Source organism: Myodes glareolus, chromosome 7 (assembly GCF_982192425.1).
Source record: "Myodes glareolus chromosome 7, mMyoGla1.1, whole genome shotgun sequence".
In the NCBI taxonomy this organism is placed as follows: Eukaryota; Metazoa; Chordata; class Mammalia; order Rodentia; family Cricetidae; genus Myodes; species Myodes glareolus.
Window position 1 is genome coordinate 26,367,276 of NC_142032.1, and position 25,194 is coordinate 26,392,469.

The window sequence follows — 25,194 nt, forward strand, 5'->3', positions numbered from 1 at the left end:
TTGCTAGCCTACTACTCATCAGGTTGCCTAGGCTGACCAGTCAATGAGCTTGGGATCTGCTTTTTCTTCCTTGCTAGCTCATCTGCTACAGGGGCATGCCAGCATGCCTGGTATATTTTTATTTATTTATTTTATGTGGATTCTGGGAACCAAGCTCAGATCCTCATGACAGATGCTTTTCTGCCTGCGATATTTGCCCAATCCTCACCTGTTTGTCACTTGTTTTTCTTTTAAAACTAGGATCTGTAAAATGCATGCCAGGTTCATGTTTGTGGCTCACATTTTATTTCTAGTCTAGATCACATACTTGGAACAGGTTGTCAGAGATCCTGTTGACAGCCAGTGAAGGGGGTTTTAATGTCCAAATTAAAAAGAAGGAAAGGGCTGGGTGGTGGTGGTGCACACCTTTAAATTAATCCCATCACTTGGGAGGGAGAGGCAGGTGGATCTCTGTAAGTCCAGCCTGGCCTACAGAACTAGTTCCAGGACACCTAGGACTGTTACACAGAGAAACTCTGTCTCAAAAAACCAAAAAAAAAAAAGAAAAAAGAAAAAAGAAAGGAAGGAAAGAAGAAGGAGGAAGAAGGAAGAGAAGAGGAAGAGAAGGAAAAGGTGAAGAAGGAGGAAAGGGAAGAGAAAAAGAAATAATAATAGTAATAATAATAATAATAATAATCATAATAATAATCATAATAGACGTGGTTGTGAGAGATTCTTGGAAAACTCAATCCCTAGGGTGGGTTTTTCTCTACAGAGCAATCTGAGTAAGCATACCTACATAAGTCAGGCAGTCCCCGTTGCTCAGCTCTTCATGGGCTTCTCATCACAGTATCACAGAACTGAAGGCCTCCTGACAACCACCTATAGATTCAGTTATCACTCCTAGTGCTAGTCTTGACTTGCATTCCTCCTTCTTGCCTATCTATACTAGCCACTGAGCTCTCTTGGTACTTCTGGCCATGGCCACGTTTGCTCGTGGGTTGGGCCTCTCCTGCCCTGCATCTTCACAGGGCTGACCCTCAGTTTAGGATTTACCCAGGTACCCCTGTCAGCTAGCGCACTACCCCTGCCATACACTGAAAGAACCTTGGATGACAATTTACCTCCTTGCTTTTGCCACCATTCTATCTTCAGTAGAAGAATGTGGTAGGCTATTAACATATAAGTGAATAAATGCTACAATATTAAGTGAGACATCTGAGAAAGGGGAAATTTTAGAAATATATATATTTCTAAATTTCTAAATAATGTGGTCTATTGGTGAGGATCTTTTCTCCTAACAGCATGTATGTTTTTCTTATCTAAATAATCTTATTTGGTTCAGGTGTCGCTGTCCTACATGTCTCAATCAATCACTAGGATCTGTCCCAAACATCTGCCTGTCAATAACTTAAGATTAGACACAGAACATAATAGGGCATATTTTGTGATATTAGGCTATATGGGATGGCTTAAAAAACAATGTTATATTGTTTAATTTTCTCAAAGAAGAAGTTAGATGTTCTTGACAGTTTCTCTCTCTCTCTCTCTCTTTCTCTTTTACACACACACACACAAAACATACACAGACACAGTGTGAAGTGATAGACGTGACCTTATTGGACTGTGGTAATCATTTTACAATATACACTTATATTTTAAAATGTGATAACATTAAAGTAGAAGCAATTTAATAAATAAATATATTTAGAAAATAAGGACTGTCCAGATGACTCAGAGTGTGTGATGGCTAGTTTTCATTGCTGACTTGACCTAACCCAGATTTGTTAGGCCAAGGAATCTCAATGAGAGACTGTCTGGTGGGTCGTCTGTGGAGGATTATCTTGATTATATTAATTGAGATGGGAAAACCCACCCACTGTGGATGGCACCATGCCCTAGGAAGAGGATTCTGAACTGTGGAAGCATGTGAAGTGAACTGAGCACTGGCATACATGCACTAATTCATGGCTCTCTGCTCTTCTCTTGGATGTAATGTGATGAGCTACTTCAAGTCTCCGCTGTCCTGGCAGGATGGACTGTTACCTGGTACTATGACCCAAGTAGACGACCCCTTCTCTCTGAAGTTGTTTCTTGTTAAAGTACTTTATCACAACAGGAAGTGAAGCTAAGGAAGAGGGTAACAGAGCTTGCTCAGAAGCCTGATGACCTTAGTTTGATCTCTGGAACCCACAATGGAAGAAGACAGCCCACTCCTGAAAGTTGTCATCCGAAATACCATGGCATGAATTTGCCTGTGTGCACGCACATGTGTCCTCATACACAGTCTATGCACATACGCATACTAACAGTAAATAGTATAAGATAAAAATAAAAATAGCTTCTCACTGTTTGGGTGATGATTTATTTTCTTTGGTTATATATACTAATTGTAAAAGTCAGGAAATTATAGGAAGTATAGGAAGGAAAGTAAAAAAGTCATCTAAACTCTTTGTTTAGGTAGAGAAAGTGAACGCTGACACTTGGGGAGTAGCATTTTAGGTGTTCCTTCATGCTTATGTCCAGCCAGAAGATGAACTTGCTGGCTGGTTGGCATTGTATGTAGACAGGAAGTTTGCAGTTTAAAAATAATAAGAATAAAATCATATGCTTAACAAATATTAAATTATTTTATTAATTATCACATATAATTGATAAAAATATAATTTTATTCCATGATTATTGTATATATTAACAAAGTATTGAAACTAGTTTAGCTCACTTTATTATATTTATTTTAAATGAAATACATTTATGTATTGTATTACTTCATTGTTATTTGTGTATGTGTATGTGTGCTTGTGCAGGGACACACATGCACCATTGTGATGTGGAGAGCAGAGGGCAGATCGCAATAGTTGATTTTCTCCTTCCACCGTTAATCCTGGGGATCAAAACTCAGGTCTTGAGGTTTGACCATGAACATACTGATAGGCTGAGTCCCAGTGGCCCTTGCTTCACTTTAAAAAAACAAATGAAGAACTTGAAATAAAGGGTATTAATATTTGCTTGTAAAAGTTTATATGAAAATTAAGTAGAAAATGTGAAAGATGGCAAGAGTTTCTTCCTTGAAATTTAGGCAGAATCAGTTCATCTGTGCATGGAAGTTGAAGAGGTGAGTGCTCTAACACATTACTTGTGGCTTATTATGATTCTTATGGCTTATAATGTCTTCATTTTGTAAAAATTAATTTTTTTGGCAAATGCAATTCCTATGTGTTAGTTCAGTAGTTAAGCAGATTCTATAGTTGCTATGATCTTTCTGGTTTTAAATTATTTGTTTGTTTCACCATTTGATAGATAAATTTTATTCCTCCTCCAGAGTTTATGGATATTATATTCCTTGAGGTCTTTAGTGTTTGATAATGTCTACTTATTAACTTTCTAGTCTTAGACAACAGGCACAATGTTATTTCATGTTTTTACACACTTGGATCTTTTAAAAGAGTTTTCTAGCATTTTCTAGTACAAAATGGTGGTGTTGAGAGCTAGCTTGATTTCTTTTTCACCTTACGTATTTCTTGTCATTATTATTATTATTTTAAATACCAAATACCTCTAGAGGTCTTCCTCATTTCTTAAAGCTCAGTCACTTTACCAGGGTAGGTATCATGGATAATTGTTCTGTATACTTTTTGCTGGTTGTGTTATTCATTCTTTGATCTTAAAAGTCATTGTGTCTTTCATTGGAAAACACATCTGTCCACCTGACTTCTGTTTACCTCCATACTTTTTGTTGCATTTTCTTGGGTCCATTCTTTCGTCAGCTATTATTATCCTTGCTATTATAGTCACTCTTGCTATCCTGTGCTCTCTCCTTAGCTACCATCTCTGCTCTGATTGTCTGAATAAATTCTCTGCACATGTTCATGATCGCCTCAAGCCTTTACTTCACACAAATGGTCTGCTTTTAGCTCTGTCTGTTCTATCGTGGCTACTTCTAACTCACCAATAGATCTACACTTGTGGTGTTTTGGCCTCAATTTATTTCCCAGACTCAATAATTTCTTTTTCCATCTCATTCTGCTCTTTCAGAATCTTTATGCCTCTGCTCCAGTGACTGCAGATACTTGCTAATGTTCCTTACAGTGAAAGAAATTCTGTTACAAAGTGTGTTTTCTTTCTGAGTCCATCCTTCTGGACTATTGCACATGCTCTTTACCGGTTCCTTTTCTTGTTGTAACTATTGCACCAGATTGTACTGTGGCACACACAGAAACCTTTGCTGTAAGAATTCTTTCGGATATTTTGCTCATTCCTCAATTATTGTTTTTACTTACTGTTTGTTCCCACACAGAATGATTGAAAACTTCCAGTTACTCGTCCCTGTTTAATATCACTTATTTCTGTTCGTTGCAGTCCGTACTTATTGTATGTGCTTTCTGAAGCCCGAGTAGGGTTGGGAGAAGGGAGTGGAATTTACTGCAAGTGAGCCTTTATTCTGTACTTTTATTAATGGTCCTGGCTCGGCACATATTCCACTAGGCAGAAGATGTGTCTGTTTCCTAGGAACTTGGCATATCTTTCTGTGCAGTCCTGAGAGATGACAAAAGCTAGTGGCTGTCCTCAATTCTGCTGAGGTATATTAGGACTTCTGTTTTTCATTGGTTGTCATTTACTTTCTATTTGCTGACTTCTTGTGCCTCTGTCTGATCTCTGTAGACACTCTTGAAACACTTTAACAAATTTTAGACACAGGAGTGGAAAGAGGAGAGGAGAGGGGAGGGAGGGAGAGAGAATATGAGATAGTCACAGTGTGAGTGGGGGCCAGAGGATAGCTTTGCTGAGTGGGTGGCCTCCTGCCTTCATGTAGCTACTGGAGGTTAAATTCAGGTCACCAGGCTTGCGTAGCAAGTGCTTTTATCTACTGAGCCACCTTGCCACCTTGCGGTCCCTATTAACCAAATTTTAAGGAATTTATTCTCTTACCTTCTTTTAACAGTACTGTCTCTCTGGATAAGGTGGGTTTAGGAGCCTCACTATCATAATCCAGAATTGTTTCTTCTTCCCTAACACCTTTCCTAAAACATTTAAGCAAAGTTCCTGACACTCATCTGTTTTGTTATTTGTTGTAAATGTTTTGGCTTTCCAGTTGTGTTTTCTCTGAGGAATTAAAGGCCACATTTAGGAGGTGGGGAAATTCAGTTAATTGTAAGCAATAACCCAATTAAGATGATTAACATAATACAGGGGTGGCTGTTAATCGTCTCTACTACTTTTCATTCTCAGGACTTTCTTCAGTGGCCTGAAATTCTTTTGAAAGCTTTCATATACATAAAGAGGAATATAAAATTGAACAGAAAGTGCAGCAAAAGTAACACCCTCACATAAAGCACAGTAAAAATCCCTGTCTCTTATTGATTAGGTGGCAAGTAGCTTTTGGTTTAAGTACGTCAATAGAAAACTGTGTCCTTAGCTTCCATTATTGTACAGGATAGAAGTTCAAGCTAGCTTCAGTTTTCTCCATCCGCAGCCCACATTCTTGGTCCAGTTCTTTCCCCTTGAATGTTGGTGGACATGATCTACCCAGATGAGCTCCATTTCCAGAGAGATCTGAAGGCCAGAGAGATTCAGAGTTCTTGTGTAGCCTTGGAGATATATGTTCCATGAGTTGTACAAACTGCAAGGAGGTGAACTGTCAGCAATTATGGGTTCTTGGTGGAGGACGCTGAGCCTTGCGGTCCTGGCCAGCATGATTGAGCCTGATGAGACCTGGGATAGAGCCTTTCAGGACTGTCAGATGTTCTGCAGTGTTTAAGTCCCTAAACAGTAGTAATGCGTTATGAAGCAACAATAAACTGATGCCATCTATAAATCTTAAAAGTGTTTGTGGAATTAAGTGATTTGATTTGTTTTAACTTAGTCTGAGCATCTCCATAAGGATAAGTTCTTATTTGTTATTCTGTAATAGTTTATTTTCAGGAGGGTTTTGCTATTCTATTTTCATACTTGGTTGGATTTTTCACTTTTTCCTTTCTTTTGCCTGCTTCTCTTCTTCAATATTGTGCTTGAGGAAGAAATTTAGAGTCTTTGCTGCTCTAAATCATAATCACAACTTGGAAATGGGGTAGAATGGCTTTACAGAACAGTGGGATACCATTCCATAATGGTTTTATAGAACAGATCTCAATGCAGGTTAATGTCAAATGGTAGGGTTAGTGTATTTTAAAAAAATAATTTCAAATATAAGATTATTTACATGCATTTATTGAGATCACTGCACACATCATAGCTGAACAGTCTGTTTAATTTTTTAAAAAGTGAACAGATGTATGTGCTAGTCCTAGTTAAAGGGATATGACTTTCCAGACTGCTGCTTTTTATCTAATTCTTCCCCATTCATAAATCCCTTTCCTCCAGCTAGTCACTGTTTATGTCTCCTTAACAGTTTATGTCTCCTTAGACTAGCTTTGTCTGCTTTTAAAGTGTGGATTTTCTTTTGTTTTGGGCTGCTATAAGCTCAACACTGTTTGTGGGAGGCAAACATTGATGGCCAGGCTGTAGATGGTTCATCCTCATTGTTTCATAGACTCCCACCCTGTCAGCATGCTGCATCTATAGCTCCGCTGTATTCATGGGACCGTGCTCACTTCAGTTTTGTAGAATATGATGTCTTCATTTGAGGCCTTTACCAATGTATTTCTATGAACATTCTTGTACATGGCATTTGATAATTTGGATTAGTGTCATTCCTTATCCAGAAGAATTGCTGGGTCATAGAATGCATATTATTATTAAGTTTGTAGGCGGTATAATCAGAAAAGTCCATCAACAGTTTTGCAAAGTTAACTGCATTTTGACCTCCTACCAGTGGTGTATGAACACTGTAGCTGCTTCATAACAGAACATTTTGAATTTTAATCATCATAGTCATTATCTTTAATTCTTTTGATGTGTATTTCCCTCCTGATGTGTGATGGTGAACATCTTTCCATATATTTATTGAACACTATCACTTTTCTAAATTTGTGCCATTTCATTATTGGCTTATGAGGTCAATATTGGCCATTAAGACCAACATTTAAGAGCTGAGGATATAGCTCAACAGTAGAGCACTTGCTCTCATGTGCAAGATTCTTGATTGATCCCAATCACTGCAAATAGAAGAAAAAGAATCAGCATTTAAAATGCCCTAGACAGGGATTGGGGAATGCTGTAGTTGGTAAAGTCCTGGTGTGCAGACACGAGGACCTGATCTCCAGCATCCGGGTAACAAAGTCGGGCAAGACCACAAGTGCTGATGAGGCTGAGGGAGGCAGATTCCTGCAGTGTTGCTGGCTAGCACAGGCAACCATTTGGTGAATACCAGGTTCAGTGAGAGAGCCTGCCTCAAAAAGATAAGGTGGATAACTGGAGTCAGCCTGTGGCCTCCACATGCGCATGGGCACATGTGCACACACACAGACACACACACAGACACACACCACACACAGAGATTCAGACAGCCACAGGCACACACCCACAGACATGCCCTCACACAGTCACACCCACATAGAGACTCAGGCCCACACACAGACTCTCTCACACACAGACACACACCACACAAAGACTCGGACACACCCACATATAGACACACACGCATACACTCACATAGACACACAGATACACACCCCCACAGTCACACCCACACAGAGACTCACACCCACACAGAGTCACACACACACACAATCAGCTACACACTAAAAAGTCTGAAACAAAATAAGATGAAACAGAAGCTAGAAGAGAGTAATTATAATAGAAGATATTTTTGGAGAATTTTATTTCAATTTCGTATGTGCATATAAGCATAATAATTTTAATTTATATGCATAAATGTGTTGACTGATGTTTCTGCCCCACCAGGTCCCACAGCTGTTTATTCCCAAATAAACACACAGAGGTCTACATGAATTATAAACTGATTGACCTAGAATCTCAGGCTTCTTATTAACTCTTATAACTTATATTAGCCCATGATACTTGTCTGTGTTAGACAAGTGGCTTGGTACCTTTTTCACCAACGTAGTCACATCTTGCTTGCTCTGTGTCTGGCTTCCTCCCTTTCTGGGTGACAACTATAGACTGACTTTTTCTCTTCCCAGAATTCTTCTGTTCTCACTGTCCTGCCTCTACTTCCTGCCTGCCTATTGGCCAATCAGAATTTATTTAAAATACAAGTGACAGGGTACAGACCATTGTCCCACAACATGTATCTGTTTTATCTCTTGATGTGAACGGTGGCAGGAAGGTTTCTAAAACCTTGTTCGATATTACATACCCCAAACCTCTCTAACTTGAGTAAGACATAAAAGCTAAGACTATCTCAGTTAGCTCAGTTCTCGGACAGAACTAAAAACATGAGACAAGAAACGTGTTTCGTTGTGGCTTCATCAGGCCACACTGGCAGCTAAGACAGCACATAGGAAATAGAGGTAAAAACTGACAGATGGAGACACCAGCCAGTGTCTGTAGTGAAGACACCAGTAGTACATGGGGTTGTAGTCAACCCCATGTACACAGACGTTCCTGGGCCTCCAAACCTTCTGGGAAGAGAAAGGCGGTTTTAGAATCCCACGTTTCAGAAGTTGTTCAGGCTGCTGACCAGTTTGGGGGACCTCTCCCATGGCTGGAGTTTTCTTCCCACGAGGGAGCACGTCTGTGGAAGAGGCTTTCTGAGTGTGTGAAAGTCCTTCTTTCAGCTGTGCCCTCTTAAGAACCACTGTCCTTTAGAATAGTTCTACCCATTTCTTTTACCCTTGGTATGATTCTTCAGCAGTGAAACGTGGGAAAAGCCATTTAATTAAGGGCCATTATCTACATTTCTATACAGCTAGAACAGGAGGCAAGCCGCAGAGTTCGCTTGTTTCCAATCCCTCTCTATGTGAATTATAGCGCCTTAATCCTCTTTCCTTCAATCTCCTACTTCAGTCAGACCCCTATCGTGAGCTTACATTTCTCAATTATGTATTACTTTGGCATCTTTGTCTCTGAGACGTACTGTATTTTAACATTTATACGTATTTTAAAGTTCATTTCTAAAGGCTTCATGAGGACCTTGATTTCTAATTAAATGTCAGTGTGATAAATATTAACTGTGCATAATTGAGGAATATTCAAAATTAATCTATGATTTTTCCCCCTTTTTTCATTCTCCATGTTGAAGGTAAATTTTATCCTATACAAGGTTTGGGGAGAATGAATGTATGATTTGAATAAATACTTCCCTGAATAGCAATATTACTTTATATAGTTAATTATAGAACTTTAAATACTCTTGAGTTCCATTGTGCAAATCTGTGAATGTAATAAAACACTTTTGACATGCTAATCAAATAAAACAATATAAGATTTAATTATCCACTTTTAAAGGATTTTATGTGCTATATTGTCTCTGTTAGAATCCTTCGGGCAATTTAGTAATGTTAGAATGCTCTTAAACATTTTATTTTGTTCTTAAAGTGAAAATAACATTTTCATATGCTCACTTTAAAAAACCTTCAAGGGTGAACACTGTAAATAGAAATTTTAAACCACTGAAGTCTGTACATCTCAGATAAAATTTCTATTGACATTTTGCTGTGCAATTTTGTGGACATGTCATTATATATGCATGTAAATAAACATATATCTAAATATACATGAAAAGCTAACGTATAATATAATAATCCCTTGCTTTTCTCTGAGGGCTGGCATCACATCCTAGAGTATGAGACACACTGTGATTTGTCTATCTCTTGTCACAGTGTTAAATGGCATGTTCCCCCCTCTGTCTTGTTACCAGCTTTATAAATTGGTCATTTTGGTTTTGCACAACTATCTCAAGACAAATTCTCCAAGTCTGGCTTCTGAGCCAAAATGATGCGTGTCAATTGACAAACTGTCCTCCATCCTTTCATCTCAGTCCCCTCTTGTAGAAGAGTAATGGAGTGCCTGCTTCCCTGCTTTCTCAGATGGATTTTGTCTTTCACCTTGTGAATGGTCAGACTATGTGCAATATGTCAATTTGATTTGTATATTTGGCCACTTGTGTTTTCTTCTTTGGTCAATTAATTCAATGATTTCATTGGGACGATTGTCTTTTTATTCTAAGAATAAATAAATAAGAGTTCTAAGAATAGTTCAATTTGGATCCCACTTTTTTGTTTGACTGTTATTATTTTTAAAACTGTTTTTAATTCTGTGAGAATTTCACACTGTTTTGAATTTATTCACCCTCAGCTCCTCCCCTTAACTATTTCCATATTGATCCTTGTGATAGTTTGAAAGTAAATTGACCCCCAATAATCTCATGGTGGAGCACTACTTGGAGGTGTGGCATTGTTAGAGTGGGTAGGCCTTGTTGGAGGAAGTGTGTCACTGTGGGGGTGGCCTTTGATGTTTCCTATGCTCAGGATGCAACTGAGTGTCTCTGTTGACTTCTTGTTGCCTATAAGATGTAGGATTCTCAGATGTCTGTCCAGTACTGTGTTCCCTGTGTTCTACCATGCTCCTTGCCACGATGATAATGGGATGAATCTCTGAAACTGTAAATGAGCCACCTCAATGAAATGTTTTCTTTTAAGAGTTGCCATAGTCCTGGTGTCTCTTCACGGCAATGAAAATTCTAACCAAGACAACTCCCATCCCCCTATCTTGAAACTTCCTGTTCACTTGAAAAGTATTTAGTAACCCATAAAGTCCAATCTGTGCTCTTCATATTCTTCTGAGTGTAGGACCATCATTCACTGAAACATGTTCTACATACCAGGACCTATATCCTCAAAGAAAACTCGCTTTTTCTTCCCCAGAAACCATTAGCTGCCCAGAGCTCTTTAGTTAGTGGTGGAGACTCATGAACCCCTTCCTGCTCTATGCTTGGGTGTTGTCTGGCTTAATCTTGTTTAGGTCTTGTGCAGGCAACAAGAGGTGCTGTGACCTCACAAGTAGTGGTTCTGACATGTCCAGAATGTACTGGTTTGTTCTAGTTCTTCCTGACTTCTGGCTCTCACAACCTATCCACCTCTCTTCCATGATGGTTCCTTAGCTTTGGGGAGGGTGTGATACAGATGTTTGAGGCTATAAATCTCCAGTCATTTATTTCTGTACCTTGACCAGATCTGTATGAACTGCTGTCCACTGCACAAAGAAACTCCTCTGGTGAGGTCTGAGAGCTGCCTTAACCCTGGTGCAGGACTAGTCTGTCCCCTGGGTCTGTAGCCAGTGCTGGACCTGCTGGGAGATGTTTGTTATTTGAGTTTTAATTGTTCATGTAGTGATTTTAAAATTTAAATAAATGCTATCTGCTAATTTTTCAAGGTTTATTTTTATTTGTGTGATGTATGTATTGTGATGTGTGTATTGCACATGTACATGCAGGTGCCCATGGAGACCAGAAGAGGGCGTGATATCCCCTGTAGGTGGGTTATAGGTAGTTGTGAGCCACCTGATCTAAGTGCTAGAAACCAAATTTGGGTCCTGTGCAAGAGCAGCAAATGCTCTTAGTTTCTGAGTCATCTCTCCAGTCATCATCATCATCATCATTATTCTTATTATTTTAAATAAAGATTATAAATGTTTTAATTTTTTGACATGATAATATTTGACCCATCTGGGATTTATATTTAAGAAGGTAAAAGTGTTGTTTTAACCGTGTTTACTTGTAAGTTGACAGAATGCAAAGCTCTCGAACCTTTTCTTACTGATTTAAAGTGGCCCATTTAACATTATCCCCCATATAGTTGAACTGATTTATAAGACATATCACACCTCCTCTTAGTCATGGAGTCCAAGAAGTCGTGATTAATAGGATTATTGTGTTGTAGCTTTCAGTTTCTGTGGTGTTGGGAATTGAGTTCAGGGCCTTGAGGATGCTAAACAAGAGCTCCATCATCGAGCCACGGCTCAGCACCTCGCCTGTGCTTCTTTTCATAAGAACAATTTATTTCTGTTACTTCTCTACTGGCTTCAGCAAGATAACTATCACTTCGCAATTCCTTTTCAGAGTATGTGTCCATTTTTTACACATTGACTTAAGCTGTGACGTCATCTGGTCAACCTAACAGAAGTCTTGGAATGTTATCCAACTGGGCCTGTATGATATTTTAAGGATTATAAGTATTAAAGGATTGGCACTTTCATAGTACTAGATACTCTTCTTAAAGACAAAAACCATTTTTTCTTCATGGATTTAAGTGTTTTTTTTATATATATATTTCAATAACATTTTAAGTTTCTTTATGTAGGTCCCGATTATTTTTAAAGCTTTCAAAGTAATATTTAAAGTCTTTTGTTGTTGAAGAGCTTACTCTTTATAATATTTATATTTAAATTATCCAAAAATATGCTATTGGTTTTGTTTATTTATTTTATATCCAGACACTTTAGGGGACACTTGGGTGTGTGTATGTTATCTGTCAGTTGATTTTAACTTTCTAAAGTCTCACAGAATGCAGTCTGACCTGGGGACCTCTTTTTGTAGGGTGTGACAAGGATACAAAGCATGACAGTGTTTATGGAACATAATTTGTACACTGTAGCTAGTCTTTCTCTGTTCCATTAGCCAGCTCCCAAATCATAACACAAAGATGTATTATGAAAGCTTGGCCAATAGCTTAGGCTTGTTTCTAACCAGCTCTTATAACTTAGATTAATATCCCCCCCTTTTGAAAATCTATGTTCTTTAATGTGGTGTGGTTACCTTTACTTTGTAATGACTATGCTGCTTGTTTTGTGTCCTCTGGTGTCTCCCCTTCTGCTTCCCCCCAGCATCCTTTCTACCCCCACAAATCCTGCCTAGCTATTGGGTGCTCAGCTTTTTTTAAACTAACACGAATGGCACACACTCACAGTGTACAAAAAGATTATTCCACAACAGCACACTGAGGGCATTCTAACTATGTTCTGGCTCCCACTCCTGAAATATGTTAGTTAAATGTGCTAACATGTGTGGGCAGGCGCTCCTGTGAGATTGTCTGGTATTCTGAGATATTATTTAGTACACCATTGGTTAATCTCTGATGACAAATATTTGTAAAATCTGTATTATTTATGTAAACAGCAGAAAGGCTGAATTTTCGTTTGAGCTTGAAGCATCCTTGTTCTGGCAAGGGGCTTGTGAAGGAAACAGAGGAACACTTGAATCGCCTTTAAATAGATGCTTGCTTACTTTTTGCTTTGCAGCCATCCAAATAAAATATAACTTACTGCCCTGAGCAATTCTACTGGCTCTTTGGAATTTGCACCTGTTTTATCCCCCAACTCAACCCCCTGCCCCCTTCATAGGAGTAAGGTGGTGTGTCAGTGCCACCTGGTGGTCACCTGGGGAACCATGTGCTCTCTGCTCAGTTCTCTAGATCTCTGTGAACCTTGGCTTTTGGGTTGTACTGGTTGGTCAAGTTAAAGGCAGGGCCATAGACACAGTTAGTGGAGCAACAGCATTCAGCCTTGAGGCAAAATCAGCTTAATCATGAGGCTCCTATCAATGCCAAGGTCTTTTAGTTTTTGCACGGGGGGGTCACTTTTATTTAAAATTTTTTACAGATTTTATTTCTGTAGCTTGTAGCTGACAATTCTACATAAAACAAATAAACCTTACCTCCTATTTCCTTTTCCTTTGTATTTTTCTTTCCCCCGATTCCTTCTTCCTGGCTCACTTCCCTTTCTCCTTTCCTCTCTACATTTACTCGTCTAGTATTTTTCCCCAAGGGTGAAGTATTTTATTACAGCTCTTTATTTTCCTCTACAACTGTTGCATAGTTCTTGTAATCTAAATGCAGAAACAAACTAGAACCAGAAACATTTTCTATGGAGACTATCTGATAGGTAAGTACACATATATATAACTACACAAAGGAACAATGGGAATGAGAATATATGAAATAGATTTTCATAAAAATATTCCTTTCCCATAAAACTGCTCAGTTGCTGTTTGGTAACTACATTCTTTTTTATTTTATTATTTTTTTGGTAACTACATTCTTAAAGTGATAAATTAGACAGTATATGCCTGCAAGTAGCAACGAGACAATCAGCTATGGCATGGTGTGTCTGTCATTCATGTTTGACCATCAGAGAAGAGAAGAGAAGAGAAGAGACAATACATAGGAGACTCACTTAAAGTTGACTGTCACATAAACGTTACAGTTTGGATATGAAATGTCCCCCACAGGCTCATGTGTTGAGTACTTATTTCCCGGGAGGTGTAAACGGAGACTACTCACATGTTTTCTGGCTGGCTGCCCAGACCCAAATAATCACACAGAAACTATATTAATTACAACACTGTTTGACCTATTAGTTCAAGCTTTTTATTAAGTAACTATTACATCTTAAGTTAGACCATTTCTATTATTCTGTGTATTGCCACGAGGCTGTGGCTTACCCAGTAAGGTTCCAGCATCTGGCTCCTACGGCAGCTACATGGTGTCTCCTTGACTCTGCCTTCTCTCTCTCTCTATATATATCCCTTCCATCATGACTATTTTCTGCCCTGCTATAGGCCAAATCAACTTTATTCATTAACAAATAAAAGCAACACGTATACAGAAGGGCCTCCCACATCAAGATGGTGGCAGTATTTCAAGAAGTTCTTGAAATTTTGCAAGGTGGGACCTTGTTGGAGGAATTAGATCACTGGGCTCATGCTTTTGAAGGTTGTCCCTAGTCTTCTGTCATTTCCCCTTGCTCTTCTTTGCTCTTGTGAAGGGAATAGCTCCCGCTTCTGTTGTGCATATCTTTTAAAGTTAGTTCCTTAAGAATTTCATACAACATATTTTCATCGTATTCACCCCCTTACCCAACTCCTTCTAGATCTACCCATTTCCCTCCCACTCAACATGTTTTGTTTAACCCATGTACTCCAAATTGTCCTGCCTATATATTCTTGTGTATGTGGCCTTCCTCTCTGTCATGGTTGATCTATTAGGTAGATATACTTAGAAAACTGACTCTTCCTCTCTCAATGGTTGTCAATTGCCAACAGCTCTTCAGCTAGGGGTGGGGCTCTGTGAACACCCCCTCCATCCTCAGTGAGAATTTGCTTTGCTGGAGCTTACACAGATCATGCATGCTGTCAACGGCTGCTATGAACCCATATGTGCAACACCCTTCCTGTTCCAGAAGACACACCTTCCCTGTGTTACCTACCACAAATGGCTCTTCAAATCTTTCTGTTCCCTTTTCTGTAATGATCCCTGATCCTTGAGAAGAGTGCGTGTGAACTAGATGTCCCATTTGCAGTTGAGCGTCCAGTCTTTTGTTCCCTGCACCCTGACTGAGGGTGGCTCTCTGTGTCAATCATCATCTATTGCAGGAAGAAGCTGCTTTGGTGAAGGCTGAGAAATGCACCCGTCTATGGGTATAAAGATCAGCTTCCTACTGTCTCATTTAGCAGAGTAATAGTAATAGACACTCTGCTAAGGCCAATGATGTATCTAGCCATAGGTTCCTTGCCCTAAAAATTGTGCCAGGAGTGGCTGTTAACTTGTGGAACTAGCATTGAATACAATCAGAAGGTGGTTGGTTACTCCCATGACATTCATGCCACCGTATGTTTTTCCATGCTGGGCATTAGCATAGTTTTTGAAAGAGCACAGATGGGTATGGCTGATGATTATTCCCCCTCTGGTAGTGTACATAATGCCTTCCAACACTGTGACAGCTCGCCAGTAGGGATGAGGCTTTCACACAAGCACCTGCTTGATTTATCCACATGGTCATGATTCTTGATTTCTTAGAAAAACATCCTTGGTCTTTTTTTATACTATTGGGAGCCCAAAAAAAAAATGGTTCTAACTTCAGTTGATAAGCCCGTGGTTATGGACAATTCTTGCCATGAAGTAGGAAGGCAAAACTTGTGAAATGAAGAAATTATGCAATGACCACCTAAGTGGAAGGCACAGAAAAATCCCTTTTTACTAACTGTGCTATAGCTCTTCCCTATTTTCTTCATAATTTTACTTGGTGATGCTTTCAAAAGATTTTTATCTCTTTGATTTATTACTATATACTAAACATTTTAGACAGTGCATGGCATATAGAAACAGTTCCTTTAATACGGTCAAACCTTTGTATTGTGATTTCTTTATCAGTATATGCAGTCAATCATAGGTTACATGCCAAGTGGTTAGGCCTATGACAATTCTATCTGTCCTGAATACGTACAGACTCACCTTCTTCTTGCCAGGATTCCCAATACTCTATGGCAACTTTCTACATAGTGTTTCTATCTGTCTAGGTGTTATATGTCATCTAGACATGATTTGAGTCAAGAATTGTGTGTGTGTGTGTTTGTAAATAGGTTATGCAATATTCACATAAGGGATTTGAACAACTTTGGGATCTTGGGACCTTAGCGCCAATTTCAGAAACACTCACACTTATTGAAGGAATGAATATCTATTCATGGTGAATAAGCAAATCTGACTTGTTAATTTTTACTGTATCTCTGTTTTGTAAATGATGTAGAAATGCTAATTTTCATCAAAAAAGAAGCATGATTTTGAACTTCTGTGAGATATCTTAAGCATCTGGGATGTTATCAGGTTTTTTTTTTTTTCCGTCTTCTACCATTTGAAAGTTTGCAGGAAAAGAGCTGCTGGTTGGTAAGCTGGAACCTTGCTCTACGTGCTTCAATAGTGGATCTTCCGCATGCATAAGGGGAGCAAAACCCCGCCAGAAAGACAAGCTTTTCTCAAGACCATTAAATACACAAAGAGAAATTCCAAACATTTACAAACATTGAGCCTTTAGTCAAACATCTCACAGTGTATGTTTTTGTCTGTCTGCCTTGTCCCTTTGGCATTGTAAACCTCTGATAAAAGAAATGCAGACCTATTCGTTCTCTAGATGCTCACAGAGGGATGAAAGTGCATTTGCCTACTCTTTATGAGTGCTGTCCCTTTCCTGTGGACCCTCTCAGAACTGGAGCGCAAGGCAGGCTGCTTTTAATGTCAAAGAATGTTCCTCCGATGTTACTGTTTTGTGAGAATTTTATGGAAATAAAAAAATACTTATTTCCTACTCCTGTTTCCATTTCCAAATCCTAAGAGTCCTCAAATAGCTCACAAATCAGTGACCTTCCAAGCTCTACTGCCAGGGGGACATTGGACGGAATTAAAAGCTGGCCAGAACTAAGACCGTGCAGATGAGGGGGACATATAACATCAGCGTGACAGACCTTCACTAAGCTGTGAAGATGTTTGCCCACAAGGAGTGATGTCTTAACCCTGTTTTGAATGGTGGTGGTCATGAGAGGATGCAGGCCGTTCACCTTTACCTCCTTGGCTGCCTTGGTTGCCAGAATCTACAAGGTGTAAGTAAAACATGGTTAACTTGACCAAAGGGCATGACCTGGAGTAGAGAGGTAAAACACGAGAGCCCCAGTTTACCTTCCTGCAAAATGGAAGCAATGGTCCTACTGTTGTGAGAATTGCTGCCAGAGCCTGGCGGGTAGCATTTCGTGGGTGTCCAGTGATGACTGTATTCAGTTCTTATCTTTCCATCTCTCCGCTAGGTACCTTGGGATCACGAGACCCCTCACATACCCTGTGAGGCAGAATGGGAGGTGCATGGCCAAAATGATTCTGTCGGTCTGGCTTCTCTCGGCCTCCATCACCTTACCACCGCTCTTCGGATGGGCTCAGAATGTGAACGATGACAAAGTGTGCTTGATTAGCCAGGACTTTGGCTACACCATCTACTCCACCGCCGTGGCGTTTTATATCCCCATGTCGGTCATGCTGTTCATGTACTATCAGATTTACAAGGCCGCCAGGAAGAGCGCGGCCAAACACAAGTTCCCAGGCTTCCCGCGCGTGCAACCGGAGAGCATCATCTCCTTGAATGGTGTGGTGAAGCTCCAGAAGGAGGTGGAAGAGTGTGCAAATCTTTCGAGACTGCTCAAACACGAAAGGAAAAACATCTCCATCTTCAAGAGGGAACAGAAAGCAGCCACCACCTTGGGGATCATCGTGGGAGCCTTCACAGTGTGCTGGCTGCCGTTTTTCCTCTTGTCCACAGCAAGGCCCTTTATCTGTGGCACCTCCTGCAGCTGCATTCCGCTGTGGGTGGAGAGGACATGTCTGTGGCTGGGCTATGCAAACTCTCTCATTAACCCTTTTATATATGCCTTCTTCAACCGGGACCTGAGGACCACCTACCGCAGCCTGCTCCAGTGCCAATACCGGAATATCAATCGGAAGCTCTCTGCGGCAGGCATGCACGAGGCCCTGAAACTTGCTGAGAGGCCCGAGAGAGTCGAGTTTATGCTGTAAGGTTACTTATCATTGTCACCCTTTTATGCCTCACCCCCTTTCATGCAGCTTCTTTAATGTTGGGGAGAGCTCCCTGAATCAGTGGCTAACGTATGTTCTCCCAGACGTCAGGTGTGAGTTCAGAATACTTCCACTCACTCGTATTGAGGTTAAAAACTCACTCATAGGTGGTTTCTAAACATAAAGCAAAGAAAGCCAGCCTACAAACCACAATCCCAGAGAACCTAGACAACAATGAGGACACTAAGAGAGACTTACATAGGTCTAATCTACATGGGAAGTAGAAAGTAGAAAAAGATAAGATCTCCTGACTAAATTGGGAACATGGGAACCTTGGGGGAGGGTTTAAGCGGGGAGGGGAGAGGCAGGGAGGGGAGCAGAGAAAAATGTAGAGCTCAATAAAAATCAATAAAAAAAACAAACAGAAAACAAAACAAAACAACAAAACCCAGGATATTTAGGTATTTGAAAGGGAAGAAGAAACTGGTTTTCTGATGAATTTCAGTTCATATGACCGGTGGCATGGAAGGTGATATTCTCCATTTCTTTCATCATAAACAGCATCTTTATCTGAATTCCTATGACCTTACCATTTTCATTGCTTTTGTACTTCCATGTGACGAACCTTTCTTGGTGATCTCATAGTTTCCAGAGAAGTGCCCTTTTTGAGAAAGAAATGACTTTTTATTTTTTACTTTATCTATTGTTTTTATTTTTCTGGTATGGAACTTCATCCATATAGGAGATGGCATGCTGGTACAAGGCCCTAGCCACTAAGCTGTCAAGCAATGCGTCCTGTCTTGGTATCCAGGAACTGATTCCTGCTGGAGTTGTCAAGTTTTTGGCACTGTCTGAGAGATGTTTCTGATATTCTAGGGACCAATGGGAGTTGAGATCTGAAAACGTGCTACAAAGAGCTGATGCTAGTAAGGACTTGAGAGTTTCACAAATAACTCACATATTAACAAATTTGGCATTGTTACAGAGGTGAGAGGCAAGATGGTAGTGTGGTTAGCAGGTAAAATGAAGACTTTTTCATATTAAAGAAAGTTATATAGAGGAGATTTGACCATTGAGAGAGAAAAGGAACTTGGGATGAGATCACAAAAGGTTCTGGTGGAGAATATATTCCTGTGTTATGAGGAATGGGAATAGGAAAGAACAGAGCAGAGAGGTTTGAGGGCTTTAGTTCAGAGGGACCTTCCCTGTTAGTTTGCCTGGGCAAGTGACATGTCTCACAATTAGGTGTCAGCTAAGGTTAGATCCCACATAACCTCCGCCCTAGGACTGCAAGTCTTCTAAATACTAGAGTGCATTTGTCTTAGAATGGGAAGTTGTTAGAGTATAACTGTTCTGCTTCTTAAGCTGGGGCTAACATCACAGCATTCATTTCTACTTCTAGTGTGTGCACACTGCTGTGCATATGAAATCATTCACAACACAGAAGGCAGGACTTAAAAATTTAGCCTGTGATGTCAGGTTCTAGAACACTCATTATAAGCAACCTCCAAGGACTTTTCCAATCTAGATGATCCCACGAAATGAGCATTTGCCCCCCAGACTTGGAAATTCTCAGGGAAGAAGCTATGCTTTCTATTTCTGTTTATGTAATCTATGCCAGTGATTGACAGCGGTAGAATGCCATTGGCAGTAGCTACCATGCTACTGTTCTCAGGGGATTAACTTGTGGCTCAGGGTAATTGATATAGGATAATTGACTTGTGATCAGAGAGATGTGGAATGAATCATCCCAGTGCCTGTGCCCTTAATCGTCACGTAATTCCACTTGTCAGATAAATTTAGTCGGAGGCAGCGAAGAGCTACTGAATGCTGGAGCTAGGAGCAGTGGACACCCACTTGCTAGGAAGGCAGCTAGGCTGCTGTGCTTACTCTAAGTGAACTGTGTTTGTTAGACATGCTATACGGTTGGAGGGTCCCATCTGGACAGAATCCTGGCCACTTCTCAAATACAGGAAATAAACCCAGGCCATTGATAAGAGTTCTAGAGCTTGGACCGGGTGGTGTTAAGGTGAGCTGATGACAGCTATAGATTTCTTGATCAAATAGCCTTGCATTTGTTATCAGGGGAAAGTGAGGGAGTGGACGAGTAACTCATTTTGGTGGTGTGCTTCTGTCTCCCCTGGAAAGAGCTATTTCTTGGTACAAGTAGTAAGGTTATTTTGCCTGGCACTGGGATTGTTAGGCCAGAAGGAGGAGCGTGTGTTGGTTTTATTTTTTAGGAGAAACACAATTTGGAATGTGTTGAGGAGAGTCTTTGGAAATGGTGTGGGAGACAGACAGCATGAGGCAGGTGGCAGGAGGCGCCCTTCAGCAGCCAGTGTGCGAACTAGGAGAGGGGACTTGATGTCCTAATCGTCTCTCTATTTTCAGGCCTCTGACGGCTCAAGGATAATTTCACGGATTGGTTTATCTAATACATTCACTGATAATTCAGGTATAAGAATAGCAATTTTAAAAACGTGACCCAAACGTGTTTCCCTGTTTGAAATAATAGCTCACAGTGATTGAGGATTCATCCTCAGCCACTACGCTGAGAACTCTGTGGGAATAATACCACTGAAACTTCAAAACTTTATGACGGGCTACTTTTCTCCATTTTCACTTTGGATATGATAAAACAAGGGCTTGGCGAGGTCAAGTCATTTCCCCACAGTCCTTCAGATTAGATTGATAGAGCTGGATTTCAGCCCAGGAAGCCTGTGTTCAGAAGTGCTTTTAGTTTCATGCTACTGTACCCTTTGTAAAAATAAATCAGTTCAAATATAACACAAATATGCTCGCCCATCTGTCCTTAGCTAGTGCGGAGGCTTGGGTGTGGTTTCCTGTTAGTCCCAGGCAAGGGTCAGCGGACTTATATGGTGAGGGCCCATAGAACTAATATTTTAAGTTTTTGAAAACCATATGGTTCTGTTGAAACTACTCATCTTTGCCACTGTCACCCACTTCAGTAAACAAGAGGACGCGGGTACCAACAAAAGTTAGTTTAGAGACGAGATGGCCAGCTGGATTTGGCTCACCGGCAATAGTCTGTTGTCCCTTGATTTAAGAGAGAATTACTGTGCCTAATTACATCTCTCTCAGTTTGAATTTATAAATAATGCAAATCGGTTAAGATGATTGGCTTAAAAATATCTGTCAGCTTTAGGATGCATTTACTGTGAGAACTATTGTGTAGAGGTCATACGACAGCCGTTTTTGAACGCTGTGCCAGGAGGTTTTGTCGTTGGCACCACTGTTAGAATACTCGCTTTCAGTTTCTTTTTGTATGACTGGTGCGCACTATAGAGGGTACATAAAGTGTGGCACCACTTTTGCTGTTGTTCATATATTTCTCTGTATTTGAAATCCAGAAGCTTATGCTTTGGTGATCATATAGAAACAGAGAAACATACTTTTGTGTTCCCCCTAAATTTATATGTTGAAATATAGATTCTAATATAGCAGTATCCAAAGGTGGGGACCCTATGAAGTGACTGGGTCAGGTGGGCCCTTGTAAAAGGGAACAGAGGGAACTGGCTTATGAAGGAGACAGAGAGCCTCACAGATACCAAATTTACTGCCTCGTCAATTACGGACTTTCTAGTCTCTAGAAATGAAGAGCAGTCTCATAAACTTTATGATATTTTGCTATAATGGCCTGAATCCAGCACAGCACAGGGACACTCAGCTTTGTTTCGTTATGATGAAAGTCACAGACAGAAAGCCGTGTCAATCAACGGAGAAGAAAATGACTTAGCTTGTCCTTCCACGAACGCTATCAGAGGAGACTTCCTGAAAGGTTCATCTTTGAGGCTAAAGCATTTATCATTAACAGCGAACCGAGAAGCGTTCCAGGTAAAAGTGACATTCGTGTAGGGCCATCAAGGTAGGAGCTAATGCAGAGGGCGGACCAGCCAGAGCTGATCTAGACTACTTTCTAGAGTGAGGAAACAGCTGGAGATCGGAGTAGAAATGAATAGATAGTGATACAAATGATCCATGCAGCCCCAAGAATTTGGACTTTAAGTGTAGGCCACAGTTTCTCAATTCAGAGGAATTGTTGCCTCTTCTCCTGGGGATGGTTGGCAATGTCTGAAGATACTATTGATTGTCATTACTGGAGTGTGCGTGGATGTTAAATGCCATCTACTAGGTGTAGGTCAGAGAGGCTGCCAGCTGTCCTATGATGCACACAAGAGCCTCCCGCAGAAAAGACTTAACCTGTAAGGAAAGGTTTGGAAACTCTGGTGTAGATGATGGTAAATCATCCATGTCTTCTGTAGCTAGTGGATGGAGCCATCAAAGTAAGGGCACTGGTTTCGTGACAGTGTATGGAAGACTCCGAAGATGGAGGCTGGCTGTAGAGTCCTTTCATGGATATTACTAGAAACACCAGATGGCTTTATGTGCATGATCTAAAGCACCAGGCACGACAGGGGTACATAGAGGATTGCACAACAGTCTTCATCTCTGGGAGTTCTCACTCCTGTGGGTTTTGTGCTGTTGAGGTTAGTGATACTTGATCATCATTTTCAGTCAGAGTTAGAGCCTGTGTGGTCCACACTGCAGAGCTATGTTCGAGCAAACACTAACTGGACTTGACATACGTTGCTTTTAAGTCTCATGTTTTGCTAACTTGTTTTTTGAAATTATAAGGGTGGGTGACATTTGGGGTTATACTCTACGAGTCTAAATGATAGTGCAGTTAGTCACTGTGGTCTCTAGAAGAGTGACCAAAGACATGTACTCCACAGCTCAAACAGAACAAAGGAGAAATCTTAGACTCCTCCTACTTTTCCACTTCCCTCACACATCTGGAGGCTACCCTAAGGATTCTGGGAAACTCCCTATTACTTCTTCTGCCTTTTTCTTCCTCTCTGATTGTTTGGGATTGGGTCTGTGTTATTTTACTTTTTGCTTGGCCTTCTTGACTCCATTGTTTTTTCCGCTACACCTCAGTCTCCTTTCTCTCTGTGAACAGTCTAGACTGTGTGTTGTCACTTCCAAATATTCACCCATTTCCTCATTTTCTTAATCAGCATAACCAGAGCCCCAGGAGCCCAGCAGGCACTCGAGGACTTTCCTTGGGGTAACGGAGTGAATGCAGGGAAAAAAAGTCCTGAATACTGTTGCACTGGTAATTTTGATTCACTACTATCAATTTGAATCTTTTTACTATTCCACAAGTGTGTAAATAAAGGCAATGACAAATTGTAACAATGGGACATGAGCAAGGATCCTGTCTTTCTCTTTAGTCGAGCGATCTTCCTCACGGACTTGAACTGCCACAGATTGCTTTTAAGTATTGTGTCACAAGGACTTGTTGTTTGGAATCGTTTATGAGCAGTTCTGAAGAGCAGTTTCTCAAATACTTTGCTATAGAAGAGGATAATGGAATTGTTTTGAAGCAGCTCTTCCTTACCGTCTCCCCTCTTCTCCTTGGCGACTGCATTGTCTTTCTCTTCAAAGAACCTCTTAGAATCCCCGTCAGCTGCAGTGGTGCTTAGCAGTGACTCATCGCAGAATAACCTTGGGTTTCTGCCATGAATTCTGTCAATTTTTTGCTCCAAGCTTTAGACTGCAGCTTTGGAATTCGACCTGATTGCACGCTTTCTTTGTGGAAAGGGGTAGTTTAGAAGAAAGGAAGTAAAGTTCATCCCAGGGGAAACTGGGAAGAAACATCGAGGCCCCTTGCAATCCTGGATGTCTGTGATGGGCCCCTACCTCGGTGATAGAAGCAAAAAGAAGAGTTTGCTATTCCCTGGACATGTATCTCTCAGTAACATTTTCTTTACTGATATGTCCTTCACAGTGATCTCTTCTTCATCATTAATTGCCTGAAGTTCAAGTTCAGTGCTTTGCCTTTATTAAATAATCAACTAGTAATGACAACAGGTTCTTCGCTCCATGCAATGCAGTTCCCCAGAGTTTAAGTATCTTAAAGTAGGGAGGGCATTGGTCTATGCGGTGTTTTATGTAATGCTGAAGATCAAAGTCAGGAACCTCACACACGCTACAAACTCCCACTGAGCCTCAGCCCTTGCCCTGTCCTCTTCTACCACCTTCTTGTGTTTTTGTTTTTCTTTAGTTTTTTAAAAAATACAGGTAACACAATGTATAATCAAACAGTACAGAAAAGTACACAATAAAAATAAGGCTTGGGGGTGTCCTTAGGGAAATAATTTACATGGTAAAATCATTAAAGACGTGATATCGAGGTAGTAGGATTTAATAAGAAGAGATGTGGGGGGCTTAGGGTAGGGGTTTCTCGGTGCTTAAGGACAGTCCAGTCCAGTGACAGCTGTTGACAGAGGTGGCCAGTGGACCTGGAACATGTCTTCAGTGATACCAGGAAGTTGAATAGGTTGGAGTTAGTCCAGGGAGTCAGGTAGGTTATTGACAGGAGTGATACTAGGCTATAGTGGGCATGCTGGATTGAGAGCCTACCAATAGTAGGAGTGTGTGCTATAAAGCTGATGTAGATGTGAGGTCTCTGCCTGGGAGACTGTTCTAGGAAGATGGTATTGACACGAGGAGAGAGGCTAATACTATCTAAGTAGTCTGGGACCTGGAACCCTTAAATCGTCACTGTGTCTAGTAGGTGGGTGGTAAGAAAAGGTGGGCTCTGGAGATGGTGCTGACTGAAGCCTTCAGGAATTCGTAGAGTTTAGGAACCGGTGTGAGCAAAGCTGTGTTAGAGGATGTTAGGTGTCTTCCTTCCTCTTGGTGGGAAGAGCCAACGGTCCCAGGCTAGAATTGTCTCCGGAGTTCCTTAGTTGAGGAGACAACTTACTTCCTGTCTTCACTCTAGTCTGTGGAACTGGGACTTGGTTGAAATACAGCAGTTATTCTCAGGCACTATTGTGTGAGGTTGAGGGTTGAAGCCAGAGATTGTGTCTTATGGAGAAGAGTATTCTATCAGCTGGAAAATTCAGTTGTTAAGGACTGGGCTGAGAAGGGAACTTCAGGTAAATGGATTCAGATA

The 25,194-nt window shown here is 40.6% G+C and overlaps 1 protein-coding gene across 1 annotated transcript in view; it reads left to right on the forward strand.

Moving 5' to 3' along the window:
* The window catches only part of Htr7 (5-hydroxytryptamine receptor 7), a 94,517-nt gene that overhangs the window by 65,641 nt on the left and 3,682 nt on the right, over positions 1–25,194 (forward strand). The window contains exon 2 of the mRNA XM_048438905.3: positions 17,450–18,205. Coding sequence (XP_048294862.1) covers positions 17,450–18,205 — 756 coding nt within the window. The remainder of the gene's footprint in view (positions 1–17,449; positions 18,206–25,194) is intronic.